We start from the raw sequence: 16433 nt of genomic DNA on the forward strand, positions 1-16433 counted from the left end.
TCGATACAAATGTTTCCGTTCATTATCACGAATAAAAGCCCGACCTGAAAAGGCATCGCAGGACACACAACATGCGGTTGTTCATTTTGAAGAGATGTTTTTTTATGGTTTCAAATCCTCTGCAATAATGATGTTGGGCTGAAATTGTTATGGGATATTGTTACATGTTGTTTGTAATGTAATCGATTAGGAAATTATTGATTTGATGAAAGATCAAATACTTACTGCTAGCAAACGAATAAAAAGCGACACCAATTGTTCTTCGGAAACAGATAATATCGCTGTTGAAAACTTCTGACATATACATATACTCAGGGGTGAGTAAACATCATGGATAATAACTCAAAACTGAGTAAACATGGTTATTATGAAAATTTGGGTAAATGTTACTCGATTATCCAGTACCCGATAACTCACTTTTTGACATTTTGCATAAGAATACCAAACTGAGTAGATCCTAATCAAATTAGAGTTAAAATAAAGCAGCGTGTATATAACTTTTGCTGGGCGCCTGCCTCGGGGCTTTATTAGAGTTTAGATAGGGCTGCCATCCTCTTGAAACCAAACCATTTGCTGATTCACAGCAATTTTTGAAAATATTGCTGTTATTCAGTTTACTTCAGTTCAGTTTACTGTTAATTTAGTTCAGAAATGTTGTCCCGCTACTTTTTTTTTCATTACAAAATTTCATAGTTTCACAGCTTCAGTTAGAAGCAAAGATGGCAGATATAGTACAGTACTTTTTGTAAACACTTAAAAACTCACATCGACCAAAATGAGTTCGATAAAAATTTGTGCATTACTCCGTCATGAAAGCACACTGTCGAATGACTTACACACCTAATCCAAAAAAAGTCGTTCGGTAATTTTTTTACAATAATCCATCGGTAAAGTGTAATAATACCGGTATTCCTGCAAAAAAGCATCAAATTAACGACTGTTCTGTGAGACCTGTAAGTTTTACCATAATTCTGTTAACTGTTACCGAAATATTTGCTTAATTTTACATTTACCGAAATTTGTATAACTTTTTAACGAACAACCTGTAAAAATGCCAAATTGTGAATGTGGTGGCCATTTTTCTCATACGTGCAATCGTGCAAGACGCGAATATTTTCTACTGGTGCTGCTGATTTGTTTTAATTGTTGTGTGTAAACATAGGATATTTATAATTTGGAAAGTGTTAATGGATGTACGAGTCGCTAGCATTTTTCGTAAGTAATCTGGTTAATTTAGTTTGATTTTAGACGGTTCCGGCAGGCTCATTTATAACTGACTTTTTCTGCCACCGGTATTTTTTACAGGTGCGTTCGGTATTTTTGTTCATTTTTCAAGTTTCTTTCGGTAAATTTTACTGGCTGCTCGGTTTGGAACATTACCAAAAACTGCGAAAATTACCGACCACTCGGTTGGTGGTTTCACAAACTGTTCGGTAATTTTCGAAAACACCGAAGATTTCACCGAACGTTCAGCTGTTGAGATTCCGGTAAAATTTTACCGAATTCGGTGTTTAATTTTAATTGTGGAAGGCCCAAACACAATGGATGCGTTGCGGCTGCGTTTGCGGCAATTCGACTGTTATCCCATACATTTTCTGTCAAATTAACGTCAACGCAAACGTATCCATTGTGTTTGGGCCTTTATGGAACATGAAGGAACTTGAAACAGCATATTATCACAATAAACCCTCTACCGGAAAATAAGACAACTTTTTCTGCCCTGAATCCACCGGACAATATTGATTCTTAATTCGATGCCAGTTTTGGAAAAACCCAAGAAATTGAAAGAACATCAGAAATAGAAGACGGAGAAAATTACACTTAGGATGCGATGACAGGATTTGCGGCTCTGTCTTATATGACAGCAGAATGACTTGTTGAACTGCAAAACAGCCTGTAACTAGATAAAATTTTCAAACATGTCAAAAACATCTGCTGTTAAACAAAAGGGAAGGGCTGAGGTTCGTCGATGGGAAATAGAGGTTTTTCTAATAGATGTTAAATCAACTGACGCTAAAATTCCAGAATTCAATAAAAATCTAAGACCGCTGGTTGAATACATTAAAAGGTTGAATATGGGAGTCACGGGAGGAAAACAAAACTATTCTTGTTAGAGGTACTGTTGGTGTCATGGCCGGAGACACCTTGGAGATGCACGAGTTGGTAGGATTGGTAGGACCATCTACTCATTTTTTCGTATCTCCAAAAGACCGCATGTGAATACACCTTGAATGAACTTGGGCAGTTCCATCCCAAAAACAACCATTCGTTCGATGTAATGCATGATTTAGCTGAAGGAGTGATTCCTGTGACTTTGCAGTTAGTTTTGGGACAGTGTTATAGGAATAAAAAACTTGACTTTTCTACAGCTTACATAAACTACAGACTGAAAACTTTCAAGTATGGCTGCCATAATAGGAAAAACAAATCTTTGAACAATGTAACCAACAAAACACAGAATGACCCAAACTGCGAGCCTTTGCTTTCTTTCGCTTGCATAAAGTATCCACATTACTCGGATTTCGTTCTCACCAACAATTCCAGACTACCCTCATTAAATACAAAAATTCGCCCTTAAAAGCGACATCACTTGTATCACTATCCCCAATGTATCAAGGAAATTGGAACACTGGATGGCACTGACGAATCGCTCGAAATGATACGAGCAGATTGGACAAGACTCCTGAAATTTTCAAAAGTTACTGAATCTGAGCAAATTTCGGAAATGTTTCCACTTTCAACGGCGTTCAACGGAGCCTTGGTTGTTTTGAAGTGAGATGGGATTTCTGTGATATGTTTGTAAATTGAACTAGATTTATTGAAGATCAAATTATTTAAAAAATTTGCTCATCTAAACTCATCAATACCGGCTCGTAAGTAACCGTGATGTTTATTCAAAAAATCGCATTGATCCAAATAAATTTGTTTTTAGATTTTATCCGCATATTTATAGTGGAGACGACTTTAACGTACAGCTAAGGCCACACCAAGGCTTGGGTTGGGTAAGATAAGTAAGTATGTATGTAGTAAGTAATCGTAAAAAAACCATCACGCGATGCAAAGTGGTTTAACCTTCTAGAGAGAATTTCAGAATCAAATATCTATTTTTAGCCAGAAGATTATGTCGAGCAGTATATTCAGAGCTACCAATCCACAAAAAATCTTATCCTAATTGTGAAAAAAGGTTTTCTCTCCGGGCTCCGAATTTCTCATTGTTTTTTTTTTTACATTGATCAAATCCCATTATTATTTGAACACGGAATTCGAGCCATGACTCTCGAATTTTTACTTATTATTTTTTTCAACCACACTAATTGAGTTATAACAGTCTGGCGGTATACATAAAGGTTGCTTTTTACCCGGGTTCCGGGATTTACGCGGTATTTTTGTCCTATTCGGATATGTTTCACGCGGATTCCTGAATTGACGAAGTTTTTTTTACGTGGATTCCGGTATTTACGCGTTTATTTTTCGCGGTTTCCTTTTACGCAGCAAGTGTTCCCCGCGTAAAAAGCGACTTTAGTGTGTTATATTCCATGTTTTTTGTCTCTCTATTTTAGGCTATTTCGTAAGATGTCTCAATAATTTCACACATAAAAAAAAGGAAATAAATGGAAAAACTACCGAGTATGCGTCCAAACCAAAATATGGGTTAGGATGTAGTTTTGCAGATCGAAAATTAATTCTAGACAAATGTACCCAAATCGAGTGCCAAACGGCTTCCATGAGGAGCCCAGGAGTTCCCATGACAAATTGACAATAAATCATAATGTTTAAACCTGGAAAAAAATTGCTCGTGATTCGAAAAAAATTCACTCGCTTAGGCAAAAATCTGCACACATTTTGAGAAAGTCTGCGCAAATGTAAGGAGACTCTGACAAAAATCTGCAGAAACTATGAAAAATCTGCAAATATCTGCGAATTAATAAAAATCTGCGCACGGACTCTAAAAATCTGCGTTTTGCAGACAAATCTGCGCATCTGAAATCCCTGCAAACAGTGATTTTATTCAGAGTGTGGTTTCATTCGAGTAGTTCATTTTGTACCTGTTTTTTTGAAAGATTTCTTCCTGAGTGTTACGTATGTCTTATGTATGTGATTAAAACCTAATAAAAAAGACTGATTTTTATCATTTCACCAAGTCCACAGTTTTGTTGGATTCACGGGAGGATGTTTTTTTGACCGAGATAAAATCGAAACAGTAAGCAAAGCAAAGCTCTGGCGCTGCATTCCGATTCGGAACTTGACCTTCTGTTTACTATACACAGACTTCGAAACAGTACTGTAATTATTAGGCAAAATATCGATCTCCATTCGACAAATTTGACAATCTTATTGCCAAAAATCACAAATCATCGAATACTCAAAATTGTTCTTAGTAAGCCAGGGGTGACATTGCGCATTTCGAGTAACTCGAACAAAACCAAATGATCGCTGGTGGGCGTTATGTTTCGTTTTTCGTATTTTTTTCGACTTTGAGGGTTTAAATCACGAATAAAAACTGCTCGAAATCTCCTCGAAACCCAGGAGGATGACATCTACTAGAAATCATGTATCGAACATCGTTAGCAAAATGGCGGCATTTGTGTACATGTGTACATGTATGTAGAACAAAAGTTTTTACACATTATTTGTGTTTATACTACAGCCTGTGATTTAAAAATAAACAGTATAAATAACAGTTCATTTATTTAATACCATTCCATACACATTACGTGATCAAATTGATAAATTTGATCGCTTTTAGTTTTATTTTGTCATCAATAGATAGGGCCAACATATGGAACAGTTGCTCGAAAATTCTTCCCTTTAGAGTAAACTGCCCATTTTCCGGGTACCGCTAGTGTCAGCGGACCATTGAGATTTTGGGTACACTGCAAATATATGAGATTTGACAGCGATAGCATAGTCCTGTCGAAACCGCTACAATGACAGTCCGCCTATATGCAAACTGTCATTGTAGCGATTTAAAGCGATTTTTATTTTTCATTTAAAAATCAAAAGACAATGCTAGAAAATTTAAAAAAAAAAACGTTTTACTCAGAATGTTACACCTATTTACCTGATATATAAAAATCAGAAATCCGTGACTAGCTAAACATCCCAATTTTAATCAAACACTTTCAAAAAGAGTAAAAAAAAAGAAAATTATGATTGTTTTAATTTGTGGGAGTTTGCGCCTTAACTTGGAACGCTTGAAACGGGACGATAAAACAATGCTTGAATTCGTTGGATTCCGTCCCGTTTACCTTAAGTTAAAACCGGACGAAATCCAAGCATTGTATAATCCTTGTTAATAGCACAGACGAACAGACGTACCACTGCATACAAAATTCTAAGAAAATTGTGGTTCCGATCTACTTGTGCGACACCTACTGGACATATTCCGCAAAAAATAAACTTTCAGCTTTTCTGCTGATTTTGGCAGCACGGTGCTCGAATACTGTCAACTGAGTTCAAAGGAAGAGGCACATCAGCGCCACCACCGCTGCGACGGGAAAATGTCGCATAACTGAAACTCATTTGAAATTACCGTTATTTTGATCCACGGGAATAAACCTCGTGCTACGTCTGTTTGTCTGTGTTAATAGGTTAATAATACATGGTTACCAAATTTTTTATATTATTCACACTTAAAATTTATTGCCGGGTCTCGGTAATTTTTGCCGAGAACGGCACCACTGAGGTTTAAAAAAGAATGACAGCTTCACATTTTTTCGTAAATCTCGGTTTTCCTAACTGAAATTTCAGCACAAAATATCCGTAATCTCGGCGGTGATAGCTCGGTAATATTTTATGCCGAAATTTCAGTTAGGTTGGACCAAGATTTAGAAAAAAATGTGACAGCTGTCATTATTCTTTAAACCGTGCACTCAGTGGTGCCGTTCTCGGCAAAAATTACCGAGACCCGGCAATAAATTTTGAGTGTGATGGTGCCATAAAATTAGAATCATGACAATTTGAACACACGTAATTGACTTAAAAATAGAAAAAATCAAAACCGGAATGTTGCGAAGCGCTATACACTTTAGAAGCAAGTTTTAGTCCATTTCGGCCGATTTTTCGCGGGAATTAGTTACAATCGCGCTGTTTATTAGTTACGCGACGCTCACGCCATCGGTCCTCTACTATGCTTGGATTCCGTCCCGTTTAGCGTTGAAGCCACGGGAATGGCATCGCTGTCAGCTACCATACATTTGACGCGTTACCAACATCACTGGCACTGGTCTAAGACAAGACGTGACAGCTGGTCACCGTTACATTCATCCAATTTGAACCGGCTGCTGATTGGCTGAATTCGATAACGCAATCGTCACGTAGAAAATACAACGAGGTTACTTTTCACTGTAAAGCAGTGATGCTGGAGAGTCATAATTTAGCTATTATAATTGTTCATAAATAATGATGCAAAAGTATGCAAGGTACATGATATTACCGAGTAATGTATTTCACTGTTATAACTTTAAAAATGCATTGATTAATCGTTTATTACTATTTCGGTTGAAGTCCAAGAAACTTAGAAAGAAAAGATTTGGGTACCAAGAAACTTAGGAAGAAAAAATTTGATAATAGAAGTATGCTTTATTGAACATAAAATAATAAATAAGAATTGAGTATTATTCGCCTATATATTGCAATTTTAATTTGTTTTATTTTCATTGACCTGCAGAAGTTGTTAAAAATAATCATTCTGGCATCAACGGTATGGAACGTTCAAAAAAATTTCGACGGGGATGACGGCCGTTACGAAAGAAAAAAACAAGAAGCCAGCTGTCACGGTTTGTCTTAGGCACTGGCACCCGAAAAATGAGCAGTTTACCCTTATCTCATGTTGATTCGGGCAAACCGGCTGAATGTTGACTGCAATTATTATTAGCATATCAGACAGTTTTGGGCAGGTTTTCACATGGTATGTGATATTCTAAGTGATATTTAGTACATTAATTGTGTCCCAAAGCGAAGTGAAGCAAACTGTGACAGCAGAAAAAGTAGTTTTGGGACAAACGGTACAGAAATAGATGTTCGTAACGCTTGAAGGCTACCATACCCAGAGGGGATTCACTGCTGTCAAATTTCATATATGTGTGTGTTATCGCAGATCAACTCTGGTCCATGACGTTTGTTGGTCCATGACGTTTGTTAGTCCATGATGTTTGTAACTATGAACAATAATGGGGGAAAAATGTGAATAGCTGAACAACATTCATGAAAGTTTTCCGCGGTTTCTCGAGTTTCGATGAAAAACATTCCAATTCTATAGTATTTCACATCGATCAATTTCATGACCAAAAGGAACAAAAACCAAAACAAACACCATGTTGCCGAATATGTTGGTTACACGATTTTTGACAGATAGATCCCCCCTGACCATACCATTCCCTTGGTTGAAGCACACTCAGGGGGAATCTATCTGTCAAAAATCGTGTAACCAACATATTCGGCAACATGGTGTTTGTTTTGGTTTTTTTTCCTTTTGGTCATGAAATTGATCGATGTGAAATATTATAGAATTGGAATGTTTTTCATCGGAACTCGAGAAACCGCGGAAAACTTTCATGAATGTTGTTCAGCTATTCACATTTTCCCCCATTATTGTTCATAGTTACAAACATCATGGACCAACAAACGTCATGGACCAACAAACGTCATGGACCAACATACTTCATGGACCAGAGTTGATCTGCGATAACACACACATATATGAAATTTGACAGCAGTGAATCCCCTCTGGAATCCCCTCTGAGCACACTACTGCAACGAATCTGCTCGATTTTAGCCGGCTTTTTCTTGGCGCGGATTTGATTGGTAACGCTCGAATTGAAACATCAAACAGGGGCTATGAGAAAACGATGTCTTGTATAGTTGACGTTCCAATGTTCCATTAGGAAACAAAACAACATAATATATATTTAGTGCGTTTCGTGTTGATCCATGTTGGAATATTTTTATTTGGTACTTCCACCGTTAGGTAGTTATTTTGCTATTTAATTTGAAACCCCAATTGTTGACGAACGTCATAATTTATTAGCTGTTAGGTTTTCCCTCATGAATTCTACTGGTTGGTATAAAATGTTTTCTCTTCGTTTACCGTTCTCATCGGTGCTTTTTTTTCTAGATGAGCCTCCAAGTGAAGATGAATCATCTTCACCGGCGGCGGCTGCGGTGGAGGAACGCGCCTGGCGCGGTGTTCCAATGGACATAATCTACCGAGGCTTAGATCGCTTCGAGCTGCGTCATTTTGCGGACATACGACCATCGGAGGATCACACCGTACTTTACCACCTACCAATCAATCCGGAAGCAAGGGAACCACCAAAACCTCGGCGCTCCTACAACAAATGGGACGCAGATCATGTGCGACTGCCGTGCTCACATCGCAGCCAGTATCCGGTGGAGCAGAGCGATGGAAACACCACCCTGGAATGCCGCTGGGATTTGGTTCAAAACGCACTACTGCAACCGATTCGTGACAGCCGACAGCTGGAGGCCGCAATTCTGTCCTACAACACTAAGTATGCCAGCTCGTGGAAGTTCAAATCGCTGCACAAGCTGTTTGAGCAAGAGCTGGAGGAGGAAGAAAGTGCCGGATTTTTCGAGTACACGCTGCCCAAAATAATTCAATTAGCACTGTCCTTGCCGGAGCTGGTTCCCGGTGCAATCCCTCTGCTGAAGCAGGGATGTAATAAAGCGGTTTCTCTTAGCCAGCAGCAGGTGGCCTGCCTACTGGCTAACGCATTCCTGTGCACTTTTCCACGGCGAAACACTCAGAAAAAGAAGAGCGAATACAGTCTGTTTCCGGATATCAACTTCAATCGGTTGTTCCAGAGCCAAGGCAGGCAGGTAGTCGAAAAAATCAAGTGCGTCTGTAACTACTTCAGGCGGGTTTGTACGCGAATGCCGACCGGGGTGCTGACGTTCCAGCGAAGGTACATGAGCCCGAAACAGTTTGTGGATTGGAGCAAGTGTGAAGCGGTTGTTGCGCGGAGCGTTGTCCCGGTTCACGTTACCTCCGAGGGGACTATTGAGGATCAAGGAAGGGGACTGCTGCAGGTATGCTTTAGATGAAATGTTTTTCGTAAAAATGTTTTAATTTTGATTTATTTTTTTTAGGTTGACTTTGCTAACAAATATTTGGGTGGAGGTGTGCTGGGGCACGGCTGTGTACAGGAGGAGATCCGGTTTGTGATCAATCCAGAATTACTGGTTTGTAGACTGTTCACGGAGGCATTGAAACCACAGGAAGCTCTGGTGATGATGGGTTCCGAGCAATTTTGCGAGTACAGCGGGTATGCATCGAGTTTCAACTTTGCTGGCGATTTTCACGATGAAACACCGCGGGATGCCAGCGGTCGAAGGGAATGCTACATTGTGGCGATTGATGCGCTGCATTTTGTGCAGAGCTCGCATCAGTATCGGGAGGAACTGTTGTTGAGAGAGCTTAATAAAGCCTACATTGGATACTATCATCCGCTGTCAACACCGGCTCCCGGGGTTGCCACCGGCAACTGGGGTTGTGGTGCCTTTGGCGGGAATGCTAACTTGAAGGCAGTTCTACAGCTAATGGTTTGCTGCGTCCTGAACAGGCCTATGGTTTACTATACATTCGGAAACCGAGAGCTGAGAGATCAAATTTATGCTATGTACACTTTTCTTGTGGACAACAAAGTCAAAATCTGCAAGTGTTTTGTCTGTTTGTATTACTGGATAAGCTAATTATAAAAAAATTTCCACAGGTGAAATTTGGCGCTCGTTGAAATCTTTCAGAGAGCACAATCTTCCGGCGAGCAAACTGTACTCTTACTTCTACCAGGACTATTATGACAGAAAGAAAAATAAAAAATGCACCTTCGGTTTAAAGACTTCACCAAAAGTTAGGGATAAACCAGTGGAACAACACACGACTGAACCCAGCCCGAACGGGGACCGCGAACTTCTGGATGACGAAAGCCTGGCTAATTTAATGAGGGATTTGGTGGACGATGACGATGCGCTATCCGATCAACCATCGTCCTCCTCGGCTGCCGGTGAATCGAAAGATGAAACAGCAGCCATAGTGACTCCTTCGCCGAAAAAATCCGGTCGCATGTCGTTAATTGCGGAGCTAGATCGAAGCTATTACACTGTTGGGCCAGGTCCGGCAAAGAAGCTGTGCCCTTCGATATCACCACGGCCTCCTGCTGCTGGAAATGAAGTACGAATCCAAATCGAAGACGAAGCGGAAAGCGTCGAAGGAAAGTCATCGACCTTGGTAGTCGAAGAGCGCACGGTGGAAGGTGCCATCCAGTTTGAGTCGGACGTTGGCGAGTTTGTCGAAGGTACACCGCCAGCGGAGACGAGAAAAAGTGTCACCGGAGGCTGTGGGAAGCAAAAAATATCGGACTATTTCTCGAAGGTTGGTAAGTAGACTGTGAACTGTTGGGATTGAAATATACATCAAAACACAGTTACTGTTATAATGAGACTGCTGATGATTTAGTAATCCGTGGTTTTATCACCACTGTTGAAAATAGAATTCAACTTCAAGGTCCCAGTCATATTGAACAAGTGAATGTACCCTATACAAAAAAATAATAACTAGATGCCACCGATTTTTTCGCTTCAGTTCAAAATTTTCTTCATCACTCTGTGTATGGATTCTCGCTTTCTTGTGTGACTTCATGTTTTCAATAAACAAAATATGTACGATAGCCATATCTCGCGCCAGGAAGGTCAAGTAATCGATAGCGATCAGGATAAGGTGAGAGGTTTTCCGGATCACAACAGAGTAGCCCACGTAATGCGAATCGAACGAATCTTTTTTGAACTCGCTTTAGGTATAGGGACACCAAGATAGCTGATGGGAAAACCAAATCATGCTTTAGTTTACGAGTAATAGTCGTACTAGTGAACAATAGAGCGCTTTTAGACTGTGAGGATCTCTGAAGTCAAAACTAATTTTCGTAATGAATCCCAATGGGGTCCTAAAGTTTCAAACGGTTTTCTGATTTTTATATATCAGCTGGAAGAGTGCAATTTTCTGAGCAAAACGTGATTTTTAAAAAATGCTTATCATTTTCCTTCGATTTTTAAAGGAAGGATAAAAATCTGCTCGAAATGCCTAAAATGACAGTTCTCTCATATACCGTACATGGGCGAAACGTCATCTAAGACCTTTCGAGCAGTTTTTTTATTCTTCATTCAAAAACCGAGGGAAAACGATAAACGTTTTTTAAAATAACGTTTTGCTTAGAAAACGCGGCTTTTTCAAATGATATATAAAAACCGGTATAGCTTTAGGACCCAATTTTCGATTCGTTTTCGATATTAAGCTGGCATGATGCAAGCAGCAAACAACAAGGTCGCATACACGGTCAACTGTTTTCAGCTAAGTGGGCCCAGGATACGGTGCAATTCCATAACCTTGCGGCACCAGTCGACGATGAAATGTTTAATACGGTGAAATGTCGCAACCTCGCGGCACCAGCTGGTGAGAACATTTTAAAGAGCTTGTAAACGGCGACAATCGTAAATTGTACGGACTCACAAATACAAATTTAAATCATTCGCGTATTTCAACTTATGATTAACCTTCAACAGTAGCATAACATTATGAAAAAAGTGCGAAAAGTAAAAGTCACATGTTGCTGCTTTTGCGGAACTCCCGGTACATTAGTGAAATGCGATGAAACACAAGAACTAAGTTTCACACGTAGATTTCTACCATTCCTTAAACTCAGCCATTCCTTAAACGGACGCGATGCTCCTCATGAAATATGTGTGCTCTTTTTACCAAATTTAAGATAACTGATGTAAACTCCAGTAGGTTTGCACAAACTGAGCGGTTCGGCATAAATCCATGCTGAGTGGTGGAAATGTAATTCTTTGTACAATGAAGCATAACGTCGCTAACTAGAACCTCAAACAGTTTAAATCTTGCTGAAAGACTAGTGACGAAGATGTTAGCACTGGAAACTTTGAAGACCGTTTCAACCCTTCGGAAAAGTTCCGTTGGTCTACTACATATATCGAGGATGCCATTAGGTTCATGAGTATAGGAACGTTTTATTTTCTTTGCTGCACTTTGTAAAATTGGTGGTAATTTCGAATATAGTTTATTTAGTAAAGGCGGCCGGAACGGCAGCTGACGCTATTTCCGCATTGAAACCGTAGAACATTTCAAGAAAGAGTGAATGAAAGCGCATGAAAATCGTGTCCCAAGTGTTGCACAGGATTCGATGGGTTCGTAAGATCAAGTTGTGGGTATTCAGCCTAGAGGAGGAGGTTGAATAAACTATAGATGATGTTATTAGCAGATGAGCAACGAGTGAGGTCAAAAACTCCAAGTGAACCGTCAAATTCAGGCTCCAAGTGTGCAAAGTAAACAAACTCATGCGTGTTACTTTTCGTACAGAATATGTGTTTCAATCTGTATGAATTTGGGGATTGCGTTCAAATTGCTCTAGCTTTCTCCTCATGGCTTAGATTTTGACGAAAATTTGCGGAAATGTGCTCAAGAAGTTGTACTTTAGGATAATGCAATATTTTTTTTTAATTGTTTCAAAACTCAAAAGGTATATAACCCCTTAAAATGAATTATTGGTGATTATTGTTATCTGTTACATTTTTTCCGAGGACGGTAATTAATTCCAACGCTGCAGTACATAATAAAGGAGACAAACGAATAATTATTCAAAACTACCGCGGAATAACGTCACTCTGTGCTTGTCGTCAGCTTCAAACGGTGAGTTGGCAACCTGCAAGGAGTGCCAAGTTTTGCTCCGGCCCACACAAGCTTCTATTTCACACCTCCACAAATCATACGATTACATTATACTGCCAGCTGAAACATGAACACAATTGGTTGGTGTTACCTGGGCAATGTTGGCATCCGACAATAGCTAAGAGAGATCATCTTTCGGCGGTAGAGGAAATGCTTCGCCAACCGGAGCGTCTGGTCTCTAAGGAGGTACGGCTCAAAACAGCGTCTGATCTCCATGTTAGGAGCCACATAAAAACGATCGCAGGGATGGATCTATGTTGAAAATAATCAAACCCGTATTGTTTCGTTGGGTTGTTAGGGGGACTATCTCCGAAATAGGGTTTATTTAAAAAAAATCATAACTTTTGAACCAGTTGATCGTTTTTCAATCTTTTTGGATCAAATTATACGTAATTATTCCTAGTTATAAGAAAAAATGTCCCGTGGCCCTGTGGTTAGCGATGTCTCTCCCACACGGTTGTGATATCGGGTTCGATTCCCGATCGAGTCAAGGATCTTTTCGAGCTAGGAATTTTCTCGACTCAGCACTGGGGCACGGTGTATCGTTGTACTTATCCTACATATGCAAAATGTGCCAAAAAACAATATCGTTAACGAAATCTCTCAACTAATCTAGTTGATCGAGACCGCTATTAGCCCCAAGGCTAAGCGTGCGATATTGTTTTGTATAAGAAAAAATAAATCTGGGTGTTTTTATATGCATACTGCATAAAATTATTGAAATTTTCGTCTTATTTTTGAATTGAATTCACTCAAACTTAAAAAATAACATATTCTTAAAAATTTCTCTATTCATAGAGTCAAGTATGCCCTTCAAAATGAGACCAAGAGATATTTTTTATGTTTGCCCCAAAAAGAATGACATACAAATGAAAAACGTATATTTTTTTAAGAAGAATATTAAAAACTTTGAGTAAAATTGAGATATTTATAATGTGACCATTGCAAATTGTTTCTCTCAAAAAGCTCAAAAAATCGTTCACAGACAGTTTTGAGATGAAACTTGAAATGAAGTTAGAGCCCAAAATGTGTTTTTTTCAATATAAATCAGTTGTTTTCGAAGATAGAGAAAAACTTTTTTTTACGAAGTTACTTAAAATAATGGAGCTATAATATTGTAGAACGAACTTTTCTTCTATCTACAAAGATAAAAAAGTTAGATACTTGATTGCATCGAAAATGTTGATCACCCTAATTTTTGATATTTTTTCAATAAGCGCTTTATCATATGTAACAATTTTGTAGAAGATAGTTTTTCTATAAAATGTTGCTATAGAGCTCTAGACCCTAATTTTCCCCTAAACTTGGTTTCTGGATCATTGTGCAATGTCGGACGCCACGATTTAGCATCGAACCGCTACGGGAGCCCATAGTTGCCCAGAGATACGCGCAGCATCGGGAAGCGGTACTACCAACGAAAGATCAACTTGGCGAAGGTTTTTTTGAAGATGGCTGCAGGAACATACGATCTGCCATAGCTAGCACGGCTATAGCGACCCTAGGTACAGCCATTTTGAATAAAAAAACTGGTTTGACGTCGAACAAACAGTGACGGCGAATGCAAGCGGTTAGTAGAGGAAAAGAATGCAGAGCGGGCCGAGCTAGGTTTAACCTGAATTTTGTAAAACAAACCATTTTTCACAACGCTTTCATATCCATCTCAAAACTTGAATCACTGCTCAATTATTCATCTCACGACGCCCCTATATTCATCACACTGTCAATCATGAATGAATGACATTATTATCAATGAATGTAACCGCAGGCCGTCGTAGTAGGTTACCTAGATATCCGCTGCAGTTGTTTACGTGCAAAATTGGTAACCCAGGTAACCACTACGGTGCTGTAGATTTATGTCAATTATGTCGGAATAATTCCACATTTTCAGTATGTTTTTTTCGTATTAACAGAAACTGATTTGGCAACTTTTGATTTTCTTCAACGCAGTGAAAACAGATGAAAATACATACAGTTGAAATTTGGGAATTGTACAAATTCATCTCATATATTTCTGCTGAATCAAGCTTGTTTTAGGAAATTTGAGGTGAACATTTCGAAGATTAAAGTATTCTTAGTGTAGTAATGATTTTGTTTAGTGATTTAAATAAAAAGTGGTCCGCTAGTGATGAAAAAAACTTTGGTTGGCTGCTGAACGAATCACGTTGTAGCCGTATAGAACGTTGCATGGATTTTGTTTCCTGAGGTAGGTGATAGAATTGAATAAGTTTTCGAGTGCAGATGCTCGATTATAATATCAAATTTAGTGCTTTTAAGTGAGTTTTAGAGGATTATACTTTATGAGGAATCTAAAGTGAACTAAGAAGAATCCATTCCATGGCTTAGCAGATTGGTTTAAGAAGAAAATATGCGTTTTTTCCTGTTTCCAATTGTGTTTTCATGTTGTATCTTGTATGAGGTGAATAAATGGGCTGAGATGAATAATGGAGCAGTTTCCCTAGATGGAATTGCTCTTGAGGGTTCAATACGATGAGCTGGCAGCGGAAACGAGAAGCACGATTTCAGCAAGGGTTAGACGCTATTACGAGAAACTTTGTACACGCCAGATTAAATGTTGAGGCCAGGATACTTAGACTAGAAATTAATGCATTTAAAATCAAGCTTCCCAGAAAACCCTAATTACCACTAAAATTTTTTTCAACAGACGTGTCATAAAAGCACAAATCTGCGATTTTGAGTAGCAAATTCAAAGAAGTTCGATAAAATATCATCCAGTCTGGGGATTTAATCTAAGTGTGTTCAATTCCAAAATAAATCTCATAACATCAACCAGTTCCTCATTATACTTTTCCTTTTTATTTTCAATAAATATAACATTTATTACAACAAGAATTAAGAAGATTTTTCACACAATTTAATATAGTTTTTTTTGCTTTGTTTCATATCATCTTCACAATTTTGCGTCAGATTGTTTTTTTTTTTAATCTTAAGTATCAATTTGGAAATTTTACAATTTTGTCTAAACCTCAATTTTACCACATGTGTGTATGTGTTGTAATTTATGCTGCTTGTTTTTTCTTCTGCTTGCTCAATATTTGCAAATAAAATATCTTCTTCCTGTCTTGTCGTCTTTTTTCCTTCTTCCTACCTGTTCCGCCTGTTTTCGTCTGCGCAACAGGGCGCTCTTCTCTTCTTTCGTTTATTTTTTTTTCTTCTATTAACGGTCTGGACATTCATAATCTCAAAGTAAAATCTATATGAACGACTAAAAAATAGAAACAAAAAGTCAAACAGCTGATCGGAATTGAGTTTCTTACAGTTTTTCACGTTTTCGCTAGTTTACTTAAAAAATGTTCTTGGTTTTTTCTTCTGTTTGCTCTGCGCGCGCATATCTAGTCCTCTCTGGGTTGGGTCTTCTGTACCGTTTTATTTTTACTTATTCTCGTGTTCGTACTGTGTCTGAGTGTATGCTTGTGTGCGTGTGTACGAGTAACTGTTCGTGTGTGAGTGTCATGCCGGCATTCGCGTACGGGTGGGTTTTTTTTCGTTCTCTTTGTCCCAGTTCTGATTGCTTAAAAGTTGTAAAAATACTTGTATCAAAAAATATTATTGTTTTATTGTTTATTCGAATGTAAAAAGTGTGTGTGTGTATGTTTGTGTGTCTGTGTTGGTTTCAGGCTTTAAACGAATTACGGTAAAATTAAAATGGCGGTTT

At 38.6% G+C, this 16433-nt stretch overlaps 1 protein-coding gene across 1 annotated transcript; it reads left to right on the top strand.

Moving 5' to 3' along the window:
• Positions 1-7867: 7867 nt before the first annotated feature.
• Positions 7868-10462, top strand: LOC129718859 (poly(ADP-ribose) glycohydrolase-like). Its single transcript, XM_055670031.1, has 4 exons — positions 7868-8059; positions 8117-9051; positions 9112-9676; positions 9735-10462. Exons 1-4 carry the CDS (start codon positions 8047-8049, stop codon positions 10403-10405), a joined length of 2184 nt encoding a protein of 727 aa, XP_055526006.1. The 5' UTR covers positions 7868-8046; the 3' UTR covers positions 10406-10462.
• Positions 10463-16433: the final 5971 nt, after the last annotated feature.

This window comes from Wyeomyia smithii, chromosome 1, assembly GCF_029784165.1.
Source record: "Wyeomyia smithii strain HCP4-BCI-WySm-NY-G18 chromosome 1, ASM2978416v1, whole genome shotgun sequence".
In the NCBI taxonomy this organism is placed as follows: Eukaryota; Metazoa; Arthropoda; class Insecta; order Diptera; family Culicidae; genus Wyeomyia; species Wyeomyia smithii.

Coding starts and splice junctions, on each gene's coding strand:
- LOC129718859 (XM_055670031.1), top strand. Junction 9,052..9,111: donor AAGGAAGGGGACTGCTGCAG/GTATGCTTTAGA, acceptor TATTTTTTTTAG/GTTGACTTTGCTAACAAATA. Junction 9,677..9,734: donor GGACAACAAAGTCAAAATCT/GCAAGTGTTTTG, acceptor AAATTTCCACAG/GTGAAATTTGGCGCTCGTTG.